At 32.5% G+C, this 21549-nt stretch overlaps 1 protein-coding gene across 2 annotated transcripts; it reads left to right on the forward strand.

Annotated features, from left to right (window-relative positions):
• The first annotated feature begins 1174 nt into the window (after positions 1 to 1174).
• On the forward strand, positions 1175 to 14667 carry LOC149424797 (uncharacterized). Of its 2 annotated transcripts, none has more exons than XM_089650806.1 (9): positions 1175 to 1214; positions 4091 to 4155; positions 5691 to 5812; positions 9705 to 9842; positions 10960 to 11138; positions 11907 to 12366; positions 13139 to 13267; positions 13364 to 13533; positions 13668 to 14667. In XM_089650806.1, exons 2-9 carry the CDS (start codon positions 4115 to 4117, stop codon positions 14364 to 14366), a joined length of 1938 nt encoding a protein of 645 aa, XP_089506932.1. In that variant the 5' UTR covers positions 1175 to 1214; positions 4091 to 4114; the 3' UTR covers positions 14367 to 14667. The 2 variants fall into 2 exon arrangements, with proteins under 2 accessions (XP_089506932.1, XP_089506931.1); XM_089650805.1 differs by having other exon boundaries at positions 1175 to 1210.
• Positions 14668 to 21549: the final 6882 nt, after the last annotated feature.

The raw sequence follows: 21549 nt of genomic DNA on the forward strand, positions 1-21549 counted from the left end.
CATTTTATAACGTATATTATACTTTAGAATGTACACTTCATACTTAACTTTATATTTAACATTTACACTTCCTGTATATTATACTTTAAACTTTATGCTATACATTATACCTTATACTTTTTTACTTTGCTAGATTTAGACTATAATAAGATACGGTGTCGAATAAACAGTAGTATTTTAATAGTAACAATGTGGTATACAGTAAAGAAGATATGACACTATCAATCGAAAAAAACTTATAAAAAGTAAACTTTTTCAATTCTTTATTATAATTTTATTTGCACCTTAAAAATAGACATAGTTTTCAGGTAAACTAGAATTCACAACCTTAAAACTTTACTCCAAACCATTAATAACCCGAGCGATGCCGGGTACAGGTCAGCTAGTTCTTGATAATTACATTTAATTGGACCATCGTGAATCCATAAAAATATGAAAAATTGCGTGAACTGATATACAGGGTGTCCGGAAACTCGTAGTACAAGCGGGAAACTGGTGAATCTACATCACATTTGGAGTCGATTTTGTAGTATTTTTTTTTTTTTATTTGAGCTTTCGTTATCGAGTAAATCGAGTTTGAAGTTGATTTTTTTTTTATTTTTTTTTATTTTTTTTTATCAAATTCTTATAAATTATTACTGAAGATCAAAGTACACAACTAATTAAAACTATTTGAAAGTAAAACAAATGAAGAAACTCGGATTTGAAGCATTATTTTGAAATCACCCTTCATTTAACCCCGTGTGATCATAAAATATTTCTGCTCTGCAGGGTTAAAACATCTGTTATTCAACCCTAAACACCAGAAAAAACTTTAACCCTAAAATAGCCGAAAAATATTTTTTTTTGGTTTTTTTTTTTTTTTTTTGAAAATGCTCAAATCAAAAAACTTTATGTTTTTTTGGGTTCCCCATGTGGTGTAGATTCTCCAGTTTCCCGCTTGTACTACGAGTTTCCGGACACCGTGTATAATATGCTGTGAACGTAGAACGTGTGAACTTTTTTACAATACATATTAGTTTTAAAATATAAACAACGAGCCAGATGGCATTTCTTAATGCCCACTTGCGCCGCCCCTGCTTTCATTTGATAAATTCAGACATTTTATCGCCTGTTATCGGCAAATTTGAGATATACAACCAAACTTTCATCGTACCTGGCAGTTCAAATAAGTGTTGCAAGTCGAAAACATACTTTATTTTGCAATACAGTACGTAAGTTATATTATTCTAATTTTAAAATATAAACAAATTTTTGTGATGTGATCCAAACATTCATTACTTAATATATTTCAGTTTAGAGGATAATTTGGTTCGTATCTTAAACACTTGTACTTGTGAAGTAATATTTATTTATGTACCTATCTGCCTTTTAAACGTTCAATGATTCATCGGGCAGATTGATACACTTATATTATTGCATGAAATGAATAGTCATGATAAAATAAATCAGAAGATAACATCGAGAAAAATGTAAATGAAAAATTTAAATGAACTAAAACTTATTCTCGTATTTGAAGAATATATTAACTTTAGATGCTCAATTTTAATGTGAATTTATATATTTCTTGATAAAAGTAACTACTGATCATAAAACGTCTTGTAATATTAGCAGGTAAAATATACTTGTGAAATAGCAATAATCTCTTGAGGGGGAAAGCTCTCAACTAGCAATCCGAAGGTCGCGGATTCAATTCAAATAGTGTTTGATTAATTTAATAATATATAGTGAAAGTGAAAGATATTTTCAGTATCGCCATGGTGTAAGACTATTATTCAGAATTGATACGTTACTTGAAATTACTTAAGCCGTATTTGATGGCCAGATGTGAATAACCATGTCTCTACACATCCCCACCTTCACTTTCCCCTCCCAACTATATTCATAACAACATACCCCAATTAGGGTTGCCATAGTCTCACTGGCTTCAGACGTTTGGGAGCAATTCTGACTCGTGCGAGGTATTCGTAAAAAAGATGGTGGAACGTCTAAATCTTATTCTAATTATCTAATCTAATAATAATAATATTAAATCTATTAATCTGAGAAGATTTAAGAAAAAAGTTTTTTGGGAGGATTTGTTATTTTATTATTGTGAATGTTATTTAAGTGTTATGTTTTCATTTTCTCTCTGTTTTTAAGGTGATATATAATAAATTATTATAAGCAATAATTAGTCGTCAGTAATATCAATACAAATTGAAAATATCTCCCGAGTAAAAATAAAAGCGTCTGACCGGACATCAGAGGGTGCGGGTTCAATTCCCGTCGGCGGAATGTATTTTTACTCGGGAGATATTTTCTATTTGTATTGATATTACTGGCGACTAATTATTGCTTATAATTATTTATTATCCTTTATGCTATGCATAAAAACGTTGTCTTATAAACATTAGTTTATCATTAAAATAATAATGATATATAATACTTTTACAATTTCATTATCATTAATTTTCCCAATTTTATTTCAATAATATTTGAAAGACCATTATCTTATCTTTTTTACTTTTATCTCCTAAATCCCTTTGAACAAAGATATGTTTTAGTTTCTTAGTATTGTGTCAAAAAATAAATATTTTTACCAAGATGAAGCAAGTCAGTGTTCATAAGTGTTTTATGCTACGTATACATACGCGAGCCGAACTGCTGAAATGAACCTCAAGTTATGGGAAAGGAACAAAGCAACCGCAAAGGGCGCGATACGCCGCTTGCAGTTGCTTCGTTCCTTTCCCCTAATTCGTGGCTCGGTTCGCGTTTAGGTTCGCAAATGTATACGTACCATTACGCATACGCCAAGGACAAAGGGGGTCTTAGTCGGAACTCGGGGATACAAAAATACGTAAACGTTTTATTGATTCAATGACTCACCTTCGTCTTAAATGCATTATCCAAAATTTTCCCTAACCCCCTCCGAACTTGCCCCTGGGGATACACCGGTAATACTGAACTCTCTAAAGTGGTACAACGCGCTATCATGATTACTTCTTGAGTTTTGTGTTGTTTTGCGCTTCATCCTTTTCAGCGAACGTTTTCTTTCGGACATCGTTACAGTAGCCAACCCCAGAGCAGATGTGAATTTATTCAAAGTGAATTTTATTCAGATTATCATGATGGACTCTGTAACGCTATTAGTACATTGTCTGAAGAGGGAAGAAGGGCAATACAGCATAGAAATCACAATACTATTTTTGGCCGTGAAAAACACAAATCATATCAGTGTCATTCTAAGTTTGATAAACACTGCTCTATATATTCGGCTTCGCTTTTGGATTTTACAAGATCAGGATTATTTTTTTTATTTTTGTTTTTAATGAGTTTTATTATTCCAATGTACATTTGTTACGTATAAATTTTATTAATTAGCTACCGGTTTCGAAACGTCCGTGTCATTAACTAGCTATTTTAAAATTAAAGAATTAAAAACTAATCTTTTAAAATAGCTAGTTAATGACACGGACGTGTCGAAACCGGTAGCTAATTAATAAAATTTATACGTAACAAATGTACATTGGAAACTCATTAAAAACAAAAATGTCTAGAAATTTTTACATAGTTAATGCCAAAGAAATACAAAAAAATATTTTTTTATTATTTTCGTAAATTTTGACGCAAGTCACAAATTGTCGCGAAGCTATCCTTGTGAATCTTGTTTATTTTATTTGTGTATTATTATTTATTAGTATGTTTATTTCTAGTATGTTTTATTAACTTTTTCTCTATTCATTAATATTCACACCTCATGTTCTTACTGCTACTATTTACCATTACTGGTTTAAACGTACAGAGATTATGATTAATAAATAAATCATTGATTGATTGCTGATGATAACAAAGTAGTATTTTATGTTAGAAAACAAACCCTGTTTTGTGTGACATTTGAATGATCCCTTTAGTTAAATTTTATATTTGGTTGTTTGATCAACTCTCATCATCAACGGTTGATCGGTTGTCAAATCGAAAAAATATGATTAACGGAGACCCTTCAAATTTCAAAATAGCTCTGATCGTTAATTTGTCAAGATGTCTAAATGTGACGGTCGGTCAATAGACTGTCCCTTTAATCCATTTGCAAAATACAATTATATTTCAGCAATGACACTGGAAATGCAGAGAAATGTACGTCACTTTCACCATCATTTGGCTTCTTATTTATAGGTATGTTTGTCATAAAAACATCATTACATTCAAAATACTTTGTACAACTCTTGTTAGAAGGCACTTAGAATACAACTCCTCTTTATTCCTCCGATCAATTCATATTAAATTATGAATTCCAGCGGACGACATTTATTATGATCTTCTATTGCGACTCTTATTTTTAAAATATAGACGAATACTTAATGATTTAATATTTTATTGAAAATAAACAGCAGTAGCTGTAATAGACAGAAGCGGATAGTGGCTTTATTTTATACTATTTAGAGATTACAGCAAGAGTTACCCCATAATGTATGTATGTACTTTGGTTTATTTGGGAAAAGAATACATTTTCAACAGAGATTTTACATTAATTTTCGTTGCATTTGAAGATATCGACTTCAGAGAGAATGTTATTATATTATGTTGAACACAATCTAAGCATTTTGATTAGAATTCGTCTGCAATATTTTTCATTAAAAATGAATCACAAATGCGTGTGCCGCGTGGGTATTTTCATTTCAATTCCATTTAATAATTCAGAACATTCAGAAAGGTAAAGTTGTTTACGATTTCATATAATAATATCTGCACACTGATGACGTACACTCAAGGAATCAAAACAGAGTTGCAACAAGATAAATACAAGATAATTATTTATAAGATCGATTGTGTGATTCGTAAGAAATGTATTTCATGATTTTTTTTTCTGATTAGACAATTTTATTGATATAATATATTATAAATTTGTATATTATATTATAATATGTAATGCATAAATGAAACTAAGTCGATTCCAACTCTTAATCCATGCATATGCAAAGTACAATTGTTTGATATGACTATATGTTTGTGAAGCCTTTTTCTATTTCTTGTTTTTGATCCAGATATTTTAACTGCCTTGTCTTGTGTAACATTTACACATTGTCTAGAACAATAAAAAATAAGTGGTTACTCTGACAACAAACAGATAGCTACGCTATTTAAGTCACCTTTAATTTTATAATAACGGTTATTTATGGGTTTGTACATATTGGCGTCAGTGGAAATAAATATATTATATTTCATTAATACGACATTTTAACATTTTGCATTTTTATACACTTTATACTTCGTACTTCTAACTTAATACCTATGTTAGTGGCAAGTGCACAGTTTTGCCAGTTATGTTTTTTACCACCTACTTATATTATAATAAACACACCATATTTTCTGTAGACTCATGCACTTACAAGTAAAAATGATAGTAAGTACTTGTATGATTCTAAGGGAACCAATTTCCTTTTTTTATAGATTAAAAAATTCAGAAAACCGAACATTGACAAAAATAATACGAATGTCCCTTCATTGATTTTTCGTTCACAAATTATGAAGAAATTATTCAATTACCTTCTGGGTCAGGAAAATTATTAATATTTAAATTTTGTTCATAATTTACACTGACTGTCAGAATACCTTCCTTAATAACTTTAACAGCACATTTACATGTTATAGCTGATAATTTGATGTGATTTATTTTCTTTATTGCAATAATCTATTGTATATTTCATTAGGGTCTTCAAAACTAAAAAAATGTCGGACTCCTGCGGGGATGTAAGCCGAGTCTCGGTGCCACCCACTAAGCCCCCCATATCCTCAGGGATTGTCTACACATTCATCCATGAAAACTTCGAAGGTGTGTTCAACTATTTTTTTACAAACTGTTTATTTAAACCGAATTTAAAAACATTATTCAAACATAATGAAAGTACAGTAAAACAACTGGTTTTGGATGCTTTTCGGGCTACCCTGGTACTGCAGCGGCTCGAAGTGCGCGTGGCTGGATTTGGAACCCTGATAAATCTGATTATAAATTATAAATTAGTTTGTCTTCTGATTTCTTAAATGTCTCTGCCCAATTTTTCCCATTTATTAGAAGAACTGTATCATCCGCAAAACTTATGATTTCGCAGAGTTCTGATTTTTCGGAGTTGCTGATGTCCCCAATAATGAACAGTTCCTGATGTTTCGTTCTTGAAGTAGTATTGCGTCTAGTAGTCCAAGGAATGGAAATAAATTTGTGGATGAAGGTAATCTGTGGATAGAAAAGATTTTATTTTCAAACAGTTTGCATCTTGTAGTTCAATTTCTTCTATTCTGCATTCCATGTTATCATTAGAGTATACAATTACTCTATCATTTTGATGTTTGTGAAGTTTTTTTATTGAAAGCTTTTTAGTTGTTGATAATATTTTTGTTTACGTACGACGAGGAATTTATCCAACATTCTGTAAGGATTAATAAGTCGATTTTCTATATTTAATTATTTATCAGCACATTAAAATATTTAAAGTTTTTGTAAATACTTCGAATATTTTGATGAATTTTATTTCGGATCGGTAATTCGTCCTGAAGTATATGGTGTAAAATATTGGTATTTGTGGTGATTATTGGATCAGGTTTCAGTTTGTCACGTGTTTTTGTCGTGAAAGGGGCTGTACTGGACACCTACGCAAGCAATATTGACTGCCTTCTTCTTCTTTCGTATGGTGGGGGATCACTATGTTCAGCAGTTAACATTTTGTATACTTTTTAATATCTACAAAATTTTTAGTGATTAATTGGTAAGTTGTAATTTTGAATGTGTCCTCTGCGAGTCTGACAAGAGTGACAAGTACGGTATATTTTAATATGGTTTATTGTACAATATCAGCCAAGTGAACTTCTACTCTAGCCAGTCGTCTTTCTTTTTCTGAAGGTTCCTCCGTTAGTTTATTTACTTGTTTAGGTGTATCCATGATTTGTGACGGTTTATAAATGATGTCGTCGTATTTATCGTGTATGAAGTTGTTGAAGGTTTTTTTAATTTCTTGAAGCTCTGATTCTATTTTGTTAAACTTAACTGTTTTCATTTCCTTGAATTTGGAATTTATAAATTCTAGTCATCATTGGGATTTTTGTTTGACCTTGTTTCTATTATCTAAGTTCGCTTGGACATTGGATTTGTTTAAGTATAAATAAATTATTATAGTCTCGGTTTTAAGTTGGCACTTATATATTGCTGATTCACTGTTTGGTTGTGTATTATAGATTTCAAAAAGACACTAGACCGATTTAATGCATTAAATTATGTATTTTATTTTTTAATTTGTCATGATTGGCAATAACAGCAGGTAAATTCAAAAACAGTATTTTCACAGTATTTTTATGAGAAAACCACGGAGTTCACTTAATTGTGTATTTTATTACTTCCACTGAGACTCTTAAGTCCACTGTTGATGCAACTGCTTACGAGCCTCTGGAATATATATTTGTATGGATTCTGTATGTATTAGTACATAACCAATTTAGAGTATAATTCCGTAGTTTGGTCACCTCACCATAAAATTCCTAATAAATATTTCAAAAAAAATTCAACGGAAGCGTTTTCGATTTATTAATTTATAATATTTTAAAATAATTTCTTAAAACAATAGACCTTTTCATTAAATTCCTTAAAAATACATACACTTGAAGATCGAAGAAGGATAAGCGACATCTTTTTAAGAACTTTCGTAACCTTCTTGATTCGGGAGGCGGGTATGGGTTCCGTCGCCCCGGGAACCATTTATTGGCTAACCATCACTTCTGCCATCTTTGGGAGAGACTGGTTGAGGGAGACCTTTTGACCTCTCCAGCCGGGCTCTCTCGGCCTGCCTTGTACCGCAGTGCAAGGGATGCTATAATACATCCGTCACTCCTGGAACCACTGACCTCCAGATTCCTACCCACTCCTCATATATTTTCCTTCTTTGATCTACCTCTTCTTCTTTTCCGTAAAAAACTCTACATACAGCATTACCAAAGATGACCCTGGGCTGTAAAAAATAACCTAAAATGGTTTTATAAACTACTATTTTGACCTTTTCTATTGCCATTTTGGTAAGTGCTAGAATTCGCCGCTTATTTATATAAATGTAGGTATATACAAAAACTGCAAAATATTTTGCGGATTGTTTTTAAATAGATTTATACAATATTCAAAATCACTATATTTTTAGTGAATGCTATGACCTTAAGGGTTGTGGGTGTGGTTGCGAATATGTGCTGAGCGTGTGAATCTCGTGGGGAAAGAATGTGACTTACATTTAATTGATTACAAGGAGGTGGACATTATCATGTACAGAAAAGACGTTAAATGATAAATGTTAATTTATGATGTTATTTTGCTTCTTTTTAATTTGTAAATTCGGAACTCGACACTTGCGAACTCTTAGCCAATTTAAGAATATCTACTCGACACACTTGGCATTATAATCTATTTGAATATCAACGTATGTTAAAAAAAGAATATATAATGTATAAAACGCTAGCCATTTTTATTACTATCCCAGGGATTGCTAGTTCAGGCCAACTTTCAAGGAACCATCAAAATAAAAACGCTTTATGGAGTTATACTGATATATCATTTATTTCGCAAAAAAGTTATGCATATTATTTTTAAATTATCTTTTATCAATCGCATGGAACAATTGTATGCTTGAAGTTACTGGCTGTTTCATTACGTTTGTTAGAGGTACCATATATTTAAAGCGCTTATTGCTGGACCGATGTGGGACGCTTGGGCTGCTTCTCTGGTCTTCATCGCGTGGTTCAACCTTCCAAAGTTTAGGGTAAATCTGCATTTGGCCTTGCCACTATGTGTGGGTAATAACTGCACTGAAGTGTCTAGTTCTCCCAACTCAAGTCCCCGTCTGCCACTCTGTGTGTTCTCCTTTCCTCCTGTTTCTCTCCCCCCTCTTATTTCCCCCTCGTCCGTAGTTAATGATACCTTTTATGGGCATGAATTTTGCGTTAGCGCTTACGCCTCTACATAGTGGATCACCATATAAGGTAATCCTTAGATTGCACGTGACCGAGGCATGTTATACACTGTATATCGATGTGTAAAACATGCCTTTTGGTGTGTCCTCTATGATATGGACATATGGACAACTCATAACATATTCACAAATAAATTATGAAGCAAGCGTGGTGTTTCCTTGATGGTTCCTTGCCTTCATAGTTAAGCAAAACGAATTTTTAAATGATTTCAACATTTTTAACTTCTATATATTTAAAACACACGAGCATTTCTGATTATTTCGGATTTTTTAATCAAATTGTAAACCAGTATAGTAATTATTGTATGCAACCAATGTGTATTACTAAAACTTGTACAAATAATTAATTGTAGCCGATTAATGTGTAAAACTCTGTGGGCGTATAATATAATAAACAAAATTAAAATGAAAGTAAGGGATACAGTAGAAAAAGTGGCTAGAACCTTGCTAGGTGGTCCATCACAATTTCGCGAAATGAATTCAAATAACAAATTATTATATTCTGTAACGAATTCTTTTAAAAAATAAACGCTGCGAACGGGAATTGAATTCGCAGGCTTCTGACTGCCAGTCAGCAGCGAGAATTTTTTGTATGGGTGTTTCATGCTAATAAATATTGCTCATTATTATTTGTTATCCTTTGGGCTATGCTTAAAACCTTGTCTACAAATATTCGTTTAACATTAAAATAAAATATAATAATAACAATACATTCTGTGTTTACAGGCGAATCTATCCTATCTCGGAAAGGAGCGACCGAGGACTTCAAAAACATAGAAAAATGTTTCACTAGCCTCGGTTTAACAGTATTGTCTCCATACATTGATTATACAGCTACGGAGGTTGTCAGTGTGCTACGGGAAGGTAAGTTCTATCACTCCCTCAAATAAGATATTATACGTGATTTCAGATTTTATAAGAGATCTCATTGTCGATAATTATTGTGATTTTTTTTTTTTTAATTTTCTTGGTGTTTTACCCATTGTTATTTCTTGAATTGTATCTAAAGTGAGATACCAATTTACTGATAAATTATTGACATGCGATTTTTTTTATTACAACTGTCACATGATTTGAAAATGTTAGTATCTTAACCAATCTTTAAATTACCAACATATGTGTACAGCCGATTTTACCGATAAATCAATTTCTTGTTTTCTATTTTTTATTAGTTTTATTGAATTCATTTTGAATTATTTTTTTAAATTAAGTTCTGATAAATGATTTGAAGGTTGTAAAGCCAAAATCATTATCCTAATTAATATTTGATAATTATTATCATCTGGCCTGACGGTGAACACTAACGCTATCCGAAACGTTGGCTTGAGAAAAAAGAAGCTCAACATTACCACAATAACCCAATAATCAATTACGTTAAGTTCTCATATATATTTAATTTTTAAACAATATACATAATATATGTCCTGGAACAAGTGGTACAAGAGTGAATCGGTGAATTTATATCACCCAGAGAAACCAAACAACACTTTTATTTTTTTATTACAATAAAGGTTAAAAATAACTCGTCGGAGACACGTCTACGCATTTTAAAAGACAATAAACAGTTGGTAGTCCCTGTAGCCACCGATTTTTTCAAATTTGACCGAAAAATTACAATTTAGAACAGGCATTGGTTACTGTACACTGCACAGTACAGAAACCATCACGACGAATATCGGTACATACTCTCCAATCATGTCCTTAGTCTTACTTACAAAAATTGAATATATTATGGTATGTATACTTTTGCAAACCGAAACGCGAACCGAGCCACGAATTACGGGAAAGGAACGAAGCAACTCCAATCAGCGTTTCGCACCATTTGCGGTTGCTTCGTTCCTTTCCCGTAAGTCAAGGTACAGTTCGTCAGTTTGGCTCGCGTATGTATACGTAGCATTATATGTTTTATAATTTTTCCTTCGAAATGACCATTTTGACGGTTTTTATAATAATGTTCACAACCCGTACATGTTGTTTTCAGCATCTAAATCTAACTTTAATGACTACGAATGCCTCGTGGTGATCATCATCACGCACTACAAGGAGGACAATCAGATGATGACTAAGAAGGGTTATTATACGGAGAATGAAATCATTGACATTTTCAAAGGAGACAAGTGTAAGGCACTTGTCTCAAAACCCAAAATCTTCCTGTTGCAGGTAAATATTATGAGGCAATATGTTGCTCATTAATTTAGTCGGGATACGAGATAGTTTTATAATATTAGGAAACTTTGTCATATGAGAACGGGTCGCTTCCACGATTCGTTCTTGAGTTCAACAGCTCCGTTGTGGAGTGATTTACCGGCCTGTGTGTTTCCTCTCTCCTACAACATGGGTCTCTTCCAGACCTCAAAAAGACCCTCCACACAGCATCCCCAGAGAAATTATATTTCTCCAGTAATGTAAAAATGTGTTTAATTCGTAGAACTCCAATTATAAATATTTGTTTTTAATTTAATGCGTATCAAATTTAATAATATTATTATTAAGTTCTGCCAGTATTTTAATTTTTGTTTTTTTTTTACGTTGTTATTGTAACACGTTGAGACGACTTATTTTCATGATATATATTTTTTAATTTAATGTGTATCAAATTTAATAATATCATTATTAAGCTCTGCAAGTATTTTAGTTTTTTTACTTATTTTTAAGTTGTAACTATACCACGTTGAGATGACTTATTTACATGATTCTATTACAATTTCATTAGACATTATATAAAATGTAATTGAAATAAATTAATATTATCGCTCTCAATAATTTTGGTAGATTTTCAGAGTGTTGTGCAAAATAGGGCAGACATCTCCCCAAGAGTGCAGGACACGCAGAGTGTTGAACTGAGATTTAGAATATTTTACAATGTGAATAAAAGCCAACCAACCAAAATTAATTTTGATGGAATAACTCAGTGAATTTTTCTTCCAGTCATCAAGATGTAAGGAGTTAGAGACAGATTCCAAACCAAAAGCCATCACTGAAGCCGATGCATCTGGCGAACTTGTGCACTTCACACTCCCGACGGAGGCCAACATCCTGGCCCTGAGGAGCTGCTACGAGGGGGGCCCGTCGCACCAGCCCTCGGACTCCGGCTCCTGGGTCGTGCAGAAAGTCTGCGAGAGGCTGCAGAGCTTGACTGGGGACACGCTCTTGGAGGACGCTCTGGTTACCTTCTTGAGTGAAGTGGCACGCAATCGAGAGAAAACAAATACCCCATCACAAGTCAACTACAAATATTTACCTGAAGTTACCAGTACAATGACGGAGTCAGTCTACTTCAAAAATGCATCCCCTAAATCCAAAAATATGTCGCCAGAATTGTACAAAAGTTACAATAAATTGGGAAAGTGTTTCATTTTTAACTATTTTAAAGTGAAATCTGGAAGAGGTGAAGCTAATATAATACATAACTTTTTTCTTTTAAATCTGTAAAAAAAAGTTTGTGGTCGATATGTTCATTTTTTTCCTAGCCGTAAAACTTAAGTTTTTTTGTGTTAAATCTTATTTTGGTTTTTCCAATTATTCTCGATTAGTTTTACTGTGACAACTGTTTCTGCATGCTAAACTATTTTTAGTAAAACATACTAACCTTTAAATTATAAAATTAGGTTAAGAGTTAACTATACAAAAGTATGTAAAAGCAAATGCGACCACTAAATTTAATAATTTGAAATTTTGCTGTTCCCACCGTTTTTTACGGATATTTTCTGTGTTAATTTGAAGTTACCTGTTAGATAAGTATGTTCTGCATGGTGACCCGAATATATCATCAAAATGACAATTCAACACACCTACAAAAAGTGGTATAAAGTCATGAAAAGTGATAAAACAAAAACTAGGTTAAATAGGTTACATATGTAACTATTAAACTTAGTTTTTATTTCATCACCTTTAATGACTCTATATCACTTTTTAAAGGTGTGTTGGATTTTGATGAAGATTCTTTTTATTCCCTCCAACTCTCCCAACGCTCTAACTAAAATACTGAATCCGATTTACGCGCACCCCTTAGTGCAACAAGTTTCCACGAGATATTAGTATGCAGTAGCGGCTCTAATTGTATCTCTATGGTCCTAGTGAGGTTAATTATTGTGAGAAACAATAAATATATATCACCCCACGATTTTAACCATATTTTTTCAAACATTTTCTTTTTCCAGATTTCCTGCCAAGAAATGGAACAGATATAGATGCAGACTGTTTAAAATCATGCTTCGAAAATCTTGGATTTGAGGTTATACGAAAGGATGATTTATCAAAACAAGATGTTTTAACAACTCTTTCGTCAGGTAAATAATATTTAATTCTAAATATTTTCTTGAAGTAAATTTATTTTTAAATACAACGGAACAAATGAAATACAGTATTTTGTTGCTTTATTTTAGCCAAAGACTTTTCCGATGACACCTGTGTTGCCGTGGTGGTGCTCACCCATGGCATTGAGGGAAATCTCGGCTCCTATGATTTTCCCTTCAGTGAAGAAGAGTTGTACAATCAGCTATCAGATACAAAACAGCCTGGTCTTATCGGAAAACCAAAGTTCTTCTTCCTACAGGTTAAATTTATTTCACTTAAAAATATTAAGTTAAAAATTATGTAAATAATAGCTACATTATGTTTATAGACACTTGTAGAGACGTTCTGAAGTAAATTTCAAACCATAAATATACTAATTCTTACTATTTATAGGTTTGCCGAGGAGATAAATTCACCGGTTCTGTCCAAGTTGACAAAAATCCACAAGGAATAGCAGAGAATATTCACGTTGGTGATTTCATTGAAGGACAAAAAAAAATTACAATTGATTCTGACATTACCACCGATTTTTCCAACATTCAGTTAGATGGTTCTGTTCTGAGCACAACCGTCGGTGAAAGAGACAACATCGGGATTGATACTAAATCAGATAAACACTTTCAAGCACAATACGAAAATGTCGTAATGTTAGCCGGAGGTAAAGAAAGTGCTGCGACAACCTCTGACAGCATAACAACAGGACGCGTGGAGACAGACGCCGCCCCTACCGTTGAAACGGATGCCGGGAAAGCCATTCCACAAGAAGAAATTAAGACAGTGGTGAAACCCTTGGATGAAGACGATATTTTAGTGTTTCACAGTACATTCTATGGGACCCCTTCACACCGACATACCGAATCGGGTTCTTGGTTTATACAAAACCTTTGTAAAGTTCTTCAAACTAAAACTCAACCATTTTCTTTTGTGCATGCCTTTTCTGAAGTTCAAAAAAATGTTGCTATCAATGAAGCGGATTACAAAGAAGAAGAACTTCACAAGCAAATGCCTGTCGTAAGCAGCACATTAACCAAGTCCCTGATAGTTGTCCCTAAACCTATACAATTTATACTTCCTAATCCTACAAACAACTAGCACAAATATGCCGATACCTGTCTCGACTGACCACGGAATTTGTGGAACCCGGAGAGGAAGAGGGCAATCGTCCAAAAAATGCCGAATCGACGACTTCGCAAGGAAGCACACCACCACCAAGTACTAACAATAATTACCTTTTTCATACTTATTGATTTTTTATTTATAGTATATTTAGATACATTTAATGTATTTTTTTATTATAAAGTTTTGATTGCATATTTTACAATAAAAATAGTTTTCAATATACAATTTTATATAATGTTATTCTTCCATAATGGAAGCTGGTGTTTGTGCTAAGGAAAGGAGTTGATATATATATATATTATATATATATATATATATATATATATATATATATATATATCAACTCCTTTCCATATACATTCATATATATATACATTCACATATATCATATACATTCTTTCATATATATATATGAAAGAATGATGGCTGATAGCGACAACCAAAGCATGTCAACTCAGATTCAATTCCTCGGCTGGCTCCATCAAGTCCTCCATCAAGTCCTCCATCACACGAGCAACATTTTCTGCTAACTTAGATTATTTAAGGATAAATATTGTCAGGTTATTCGTATCCCGGAACCGTTTGTTTTTCTTAAAAAAATAATAATAAATTAGAATTTGAGATTTAAATTTCCAGTGATATTTGTATTCGTATTGTTACATTCTGTATAATACCGATTCTTATTTTAAAGTACTTAAAATTTTAGGAAAGTTATCAGCTCTATTATCAATAACACTTAACAGCAAAATTATAATCTTACTCTTATTTCCGTTCTCTAACTTATGCAGTATCTATATACCTTTAAAACTGTAATGGTACTACTCCCCATTTCGAACATGAGAATTGATTTCTGTATGCAGGGTAGTTTTGTTAGCTACTAGCAACTGTCCGCAATTAAATAAACAAAAAAAAAATCAGCTGGCATTATATATAAAAGTACCATTAAATTTGAGATGTTTTGGCTTTATTATTGAACCAAACATAATCCCATAATGACAAATAAACTAAATCTATTGTATAATAATTACAATTATTCTCTATGAAAAACACAAGAGGGAACCATTTTGTAAACTGTTTCATTATCATTAATTTAAACACATTAAATGTATCTAACTATACTATAAATTAATAAATAAGTATGATTATTACCTTTTTCATACTTATTTATTAATTTATAGTATAGTTAGATACATTTGATGTATTTAAATTAATTATAATGCAACAGTTTACAAAATGGTTCTCTCTTTAGAATGCAAAGTTTTATAATAAAAATTATTTAATACCATACAAGTAATGCTACATTATACATAAAGTATACTTTGTATTCTAGTGAAGGAGCCATTGCATTGGTTCTAGACACGTTTATATTTATATGACTTATAGTTAAAAAATGGTTAAAACTGAGATTTAATTATTATTTTATTAAAAATGGTGCTTTTTAATATTCCAAAATTGGTTTCATTTTATACTAAGCAATTTACCGCCGCCCCGGTAATCATTTATTGGATAACCAACACCGCACCGTTCGCTACTAGCTGGCTAACTAGGTGACTAGCTTCATGGAGTGAGGTTGGCCTAGGTGTTGGCGGCGGATGCATTTGCCCACATACTGCGTGGCGGGTCGGATCGGGAGAGACTGGTTGAGGGAGACCTTTTGACTTCTCTAACTGGAATCTCTCTCGACCAATTAGACCCATCCTACATATTATTATAAAAACCATATTAGAAATAAAAATAATAAAGTTAAAGAAAATAAATGATATTGGTGATAATCTGGCGTGTAAATAGCACAGACCATCAGGGAATATTTTAAATCCCTATGAAAAAAATGGATTGATCAATGAATTCACTATGCAGGAGAAGACAACTTATAAAACCAGCCACCAAAATACATATACCTAAACAGAAAGACTCACCAGAAAATAGCACTTGCAATTGAGTTCTTTTCCTTGGTCTTCAGATTCGGTGGCAGACGGCAGATCAGCACAAAATATTTATTTGAATTCGCACTATGGATTATAAGATCTCAACAGCTCTCAAGAGAGTAGAATGATTAATGATGAAGATGAATCAGCACATTGTAATAATACGCACTGCACATTATTGTGACAAAAAAAAGTATTTCAATCATTTTTGTCTTAAATAGAGCTCTTTTGACAAATGACACAATCCGGGATGAATCCAACTGATCAATGCAAAAGGTGACTGTAATTCGTTTATCACTAACCTGCAGAGCAAAATCTATCCAAAACTGATCAGAGATGTCTCTTTTGTCCATTATATATATTTAAAATTTATTAATTCATATGTTATGTTTGTATTTTAAAAATTAATTCACACTAATTTTAAACTTTAAATCGACTGCTTCTCCAGATATAAAGACTTTTTTTCATCAGGTTATTATTTATTGATTCACATAATCTAAAATAAAACTTAATCTACATTCTTCTGTGGATAGCAATTATTGATTGACATTATCTCTACATAGCAGCCATGTTTTCAGCAAAGATTCGCAATTTTCGATAATACTTCGTAATATTTTGGTTACATTATACCCCACATGTATCTGTCCGTATTTATTTTTAAATGTTGGTACAAGCATGCTTTCATTCTCTATGAACTTATGAGTCGCCCATTACCTCCATTAATCAAGTATCGCCAAGACTACAAATCATAGAAGCCACACCACCACATCGATCACGCAGCAATATAAACATGCCTTGCTCACGTGCAATCATAAGAATCACCTCATATGGTGATCGACGATAAACAACAGTAAGCGCTAACTATAAAGGAATGACTACGGACAAAGGGAAAATAAGAGGGGGAGAGACGAAGAACAGGAGAGGAAGGAAAACACACAGAGCAGCAGACGGGGATTTTTTCTTCAGTGCAGTTCCACAGTTATTATCCACACATAGCGGCAACGTAGAATGCAGATTTACTCTAAAATTTGGAGGGTTAAACCACGCAATGAAGACCAGAGAAGCAGCCCAAGCGTCCCTCATCGGTTCACAGCAGTAAGCGCTTTTAAATATATGGTACCTCTAACAAACGCAATGAAAAAGAGCCAGCATATCCAGCATACAATTGTTCCTTACAATATTTTTAAGATAATTCAGTAATATAATAAGTATAACTTTTTTTGCCAAATAAATGGTATTTCAGAAAAACTTCATTTTCACTTTGTTTTCATTTTCATGGTTCCTTGACAGATTGGCCTGAGATTGGTATTAATAAAGTGTTATATTAATTTAACAAATTATTATAAGCATTAATTACTCGCCTGAAATATCCATACAAATTGAAAATATCTGTGAGTAAAAGTAAATGCCGCCGACGGGAATTGTACCCGCACCTTTTGATGTCCGTTCAGGTGCTCTGGATCACTGCGCTACGTCGGCTTATTCCCAACACGCCAAATAATTCAATATGTAGAAGTACTTCAATCGACAATTACTGCTTATTATATTTTGGCGAGTTTTTAATAATTTGTTATCCTCTGTGCTATGCATAAAAACCTTGTCTTATAAACATTAGTTTGTCATTAAAAAATAAACATTCATTTAACACCTAGATGAATAATTAGGGATATTACAGATATTTGCTGAATCAATATGTTGTGCCATAAAATGCGCAGGAAGATAGTTCAGTTCCGATACAACAATGAAATTTTTCGCCTCTGTTAGTTATTTTTTTTTTAAACTAATAATTTAACTTTTTATAAAAAAATGATGTTTATCAAATTTAATAATGTCCTTATTAAGTTATGCTAGTATTTTTGGTTTTTATTATTGTGACAGCTGTTTGCGTTCAAGGCCATTTTCAAACTGTGATTAGGCCACGTTAAGACGATTTATATGACTAACAGTTTTTTGCTGCTAGGCCCTGCGGACGGAACTTAGTTAGGCTTCGCTACTAAGTGATACTAACAACAGTTAACCTATAACAACCCAACCTAACCTAACCTATCATTTTATTATACATATGAGTGCATGTCAGATTAGAGATTTATAAATATAAATTGATATTTATAAATGGCTAATTTTACAATCAATGAAGCGTTCTAGCTTCCGATTGTGTTTCATGTTTTTTTTATTGGGTTGGCAGTGCCTACACTTCCTAAAAACAAACGCGTATTATGCGCGAGCTTCTTCTGTCAAAATGGTGCGAAATTATTATTTACGTAAATAATATTAAAAATCAATATTTTTAAAATTGTAAATGCAAGGAGATGTTGTTTGTTGTCATTAAGTTGAATCAAATGTTTGTTTTCTTTTTAAATGCGTATTAAAAAGGTAGTTTAATAGTTTGAATAGATGAAATTGTAGGTATTTGTTATGGATTATTTCAAATGAAACACTATAATTAGCTATCATGCCGCCAGATGTGCGATCTGTCGGCCAATAGGGAAACTACTCCAGCGGCCGGTAAAGGAGGGATTGACATTTTCAAGGAACGAATGCGTGATATTTTGCGCGAACGCCATGCGGAATTCACCCGAAACATAATATATGAATTCGACCAATCAGAGGGCTGAAACCGTCCAGACGTTGGCGTAATAATACTATCAGAATTCTATTTCAGTTTCAATTGTTATGATGTCTCAGTTGATTCATTACCGGTTAAACCGATTTATTGAGAAAGTATTTGTGACACTATATTTTCTATTCCGTGGGGTATTTTTTACTGAGTCCATAAAATGGTTGTTAAAAAAGCGATGCTCACTGCCATCTAATATCCAACCTTCAAGGTAATTGGAGTAGGTAAAACAGATTCCATGTTCATATGTAAATATTATTGTGTTTGACATTTTGGTTAGTGGTATTGGTTTTTAACTATAAAAAGAAAAACACTCGCCATTCTCTCCCCTCTTTCTTCAAAAACTAGTAACAGTAAAGCAGGTCTTTGTACCTGTGTCTGCAAAGTGGTCGGGCCGGGAAAAAATATTTATAATATGTGATGCATTAGTGCAATAAAAGTTAAACTTTGTTCCAAATATATAATGCGTTTTTGACTGAAGATCCCAGGATACCTTCCAATATTTAACATCGGTTATTCCATATCGTGAAATTGATTCTGCGAATAATCTTTAAAATATTCACAGAATGAAACACTTCAATTTGTGCAGTTTACCACTATCGCTACCTTTTACAATTTTAATTTTTTGTATGTCCCATTTAATGTTGAAATCAACAGTCATTTCAAAGTGAATGTATTATTGTACCAGTTTAATACTATCGAATATGCAGAGATGCAAAATGTTTTGATGAAAACATATATAATTATTGTTATATCTCTAGTTACTTGCAGATTTCTGTGTTGGGAACTCTTTGATAAAGTAAAAGGTTCTTTACTATAATTGCGTTAATTTGCGTTACAATAAATAAGTCTGGATTTAGCAACACTGTTCATTACCCGAGGGTTGGTAATTCTCTGTTTCTAGAAGCTTGTTGTCTGGCAATAATATCCCACAGGCAATTGCTACACTCTAACGACATCTGTCGGACTCTGGAGTAAGCTTTATGACTGGTGCCATCTATCGCTTGAAAACCCAACTTATTACCAGACATCACAATTATGAAAGATTATTTGGAACACAAGACAATAGTCATCTCATCAACACATGCAAGATGTGTAAAATTTTGTTCATTATTAATACAAAAATAATACAGAGCGTGGATTTCTAAATTAATCCGTGAGGGATACCATTCCATTGTAATGTGAATTAGAAAAAACTTTATCTTCTTTTGACAGCCAGTTAAAAATTAAAAATATGTGCAACAACTCATAAGTAGTGACTTATAAAAATATTTATTTTTGATCGGAGCTCACCCGGCGTTGCTAAGGTTATGAATGGTGTGGAGTAAAGTTTTGAGGTTGCGAATTCTAATGTACCTGAAAACGAGTGCATTTTAAGTTAGAAATATTATTATTGTAAAGTATTGAAAATGTTTATTATGTTTGAGTATTTGTTTCACTTGAATGTGTCATGTCTTATTCGAATGTTCCCGATTTCTTCAACCATTCGCTTCCGCATTATGTATTATCCTTACACCCCTTTCTTTGTTCATCACATACGCTTCATTTTATGAGCCATAACATACATTACCTCACATAAACTCACAAATAATTAACTGATCTGGCTCACCAATGTCCAGAATTTGTTAACTCATTAGACTGGTCAACTCGAGACTTGTCAACTCGACACTGGTTGATTATGTTTACATAAGTCTGTTTTAGTCTGTCAATATTTTGCAAGTGAAGATATATTATAATCGTTATGACTCTTTTTTCCAAGGAAACATTTCCAAGTTACAAATAACCTGATAACAATCTGAAAATCTCCTACTAGCACCACAGTTAGCGGAAAATTTTGCTAATGTCGTAACTTAGCCAGCCATTTTATTTTATTTTTATTAGTGTATTATAGATCTGTATAATCCGATTACAATACACATGACATAATTTGAAATATTTAACAATAATGTATTTTAAGTCCTCTTCCTGAAATGTATCTTGAAATCTTCAAGGTAAATACTGAAAATGTCAAGAGACCTAGAGATTTCATTTAGCAACACTATACCTCTTGTCATGCTATGCTGGGCCTAAACGTCCGTTATGCAATAATTCACTTGGTCATGACATATCATCCTCGGGCATCACCAACTTCTTTCACCATTCACTTCCACATCATAGAACTTTTTATTCGTTTATCACGTCCGCAGGGTAATTGACTACCAGCAATATGATTAATAATAATATAATTGATCTTTTTTTGACACCCACAAGCCCTCGTCTATTTTTTCTTATTTTAAACCCTTTAAATGACTTCTATACTTTATCAACAAATGCAGATTTTTTAATTTCAAATTACATTAGATTAAAATAGAGCACGTAAATACCGTTTGCAATAATAATTACACTTCATTAATTAACTTCAAAAGCGACACCTGTGACTTTGAAATAAACTACACCAGAACACTTGTCGGTCATTTCATGGTTCTCGTCCATATAAATTACAATTTAGTTCTAATTTTCACCAACAGATGCGCATACAGTACCGCCTTGTAAAAGGTAAATCTAGCGCAAAAACTACACCAGAACACTTGTCGGTCATTTCATAGTTCTCGTCCATATAAATAACAATTTAGTT

The sequence above is a fragment of the Hesperophylax consimilis genome, chromosome 3 (genome assembly GCF_061612785.1).
Source record: "Hesperophylax consimilis isolate HC1 chromosome 3, BYU_Hcon_1.0, whole genome shotgun sequence".
NCBI classification, from domain to species: Eukaryota; Metazoa; Arthropoda; class Insecta; order Trichoptera; family Limnephilidae; genus Hesperophylax; species Hesperophylax consimilis.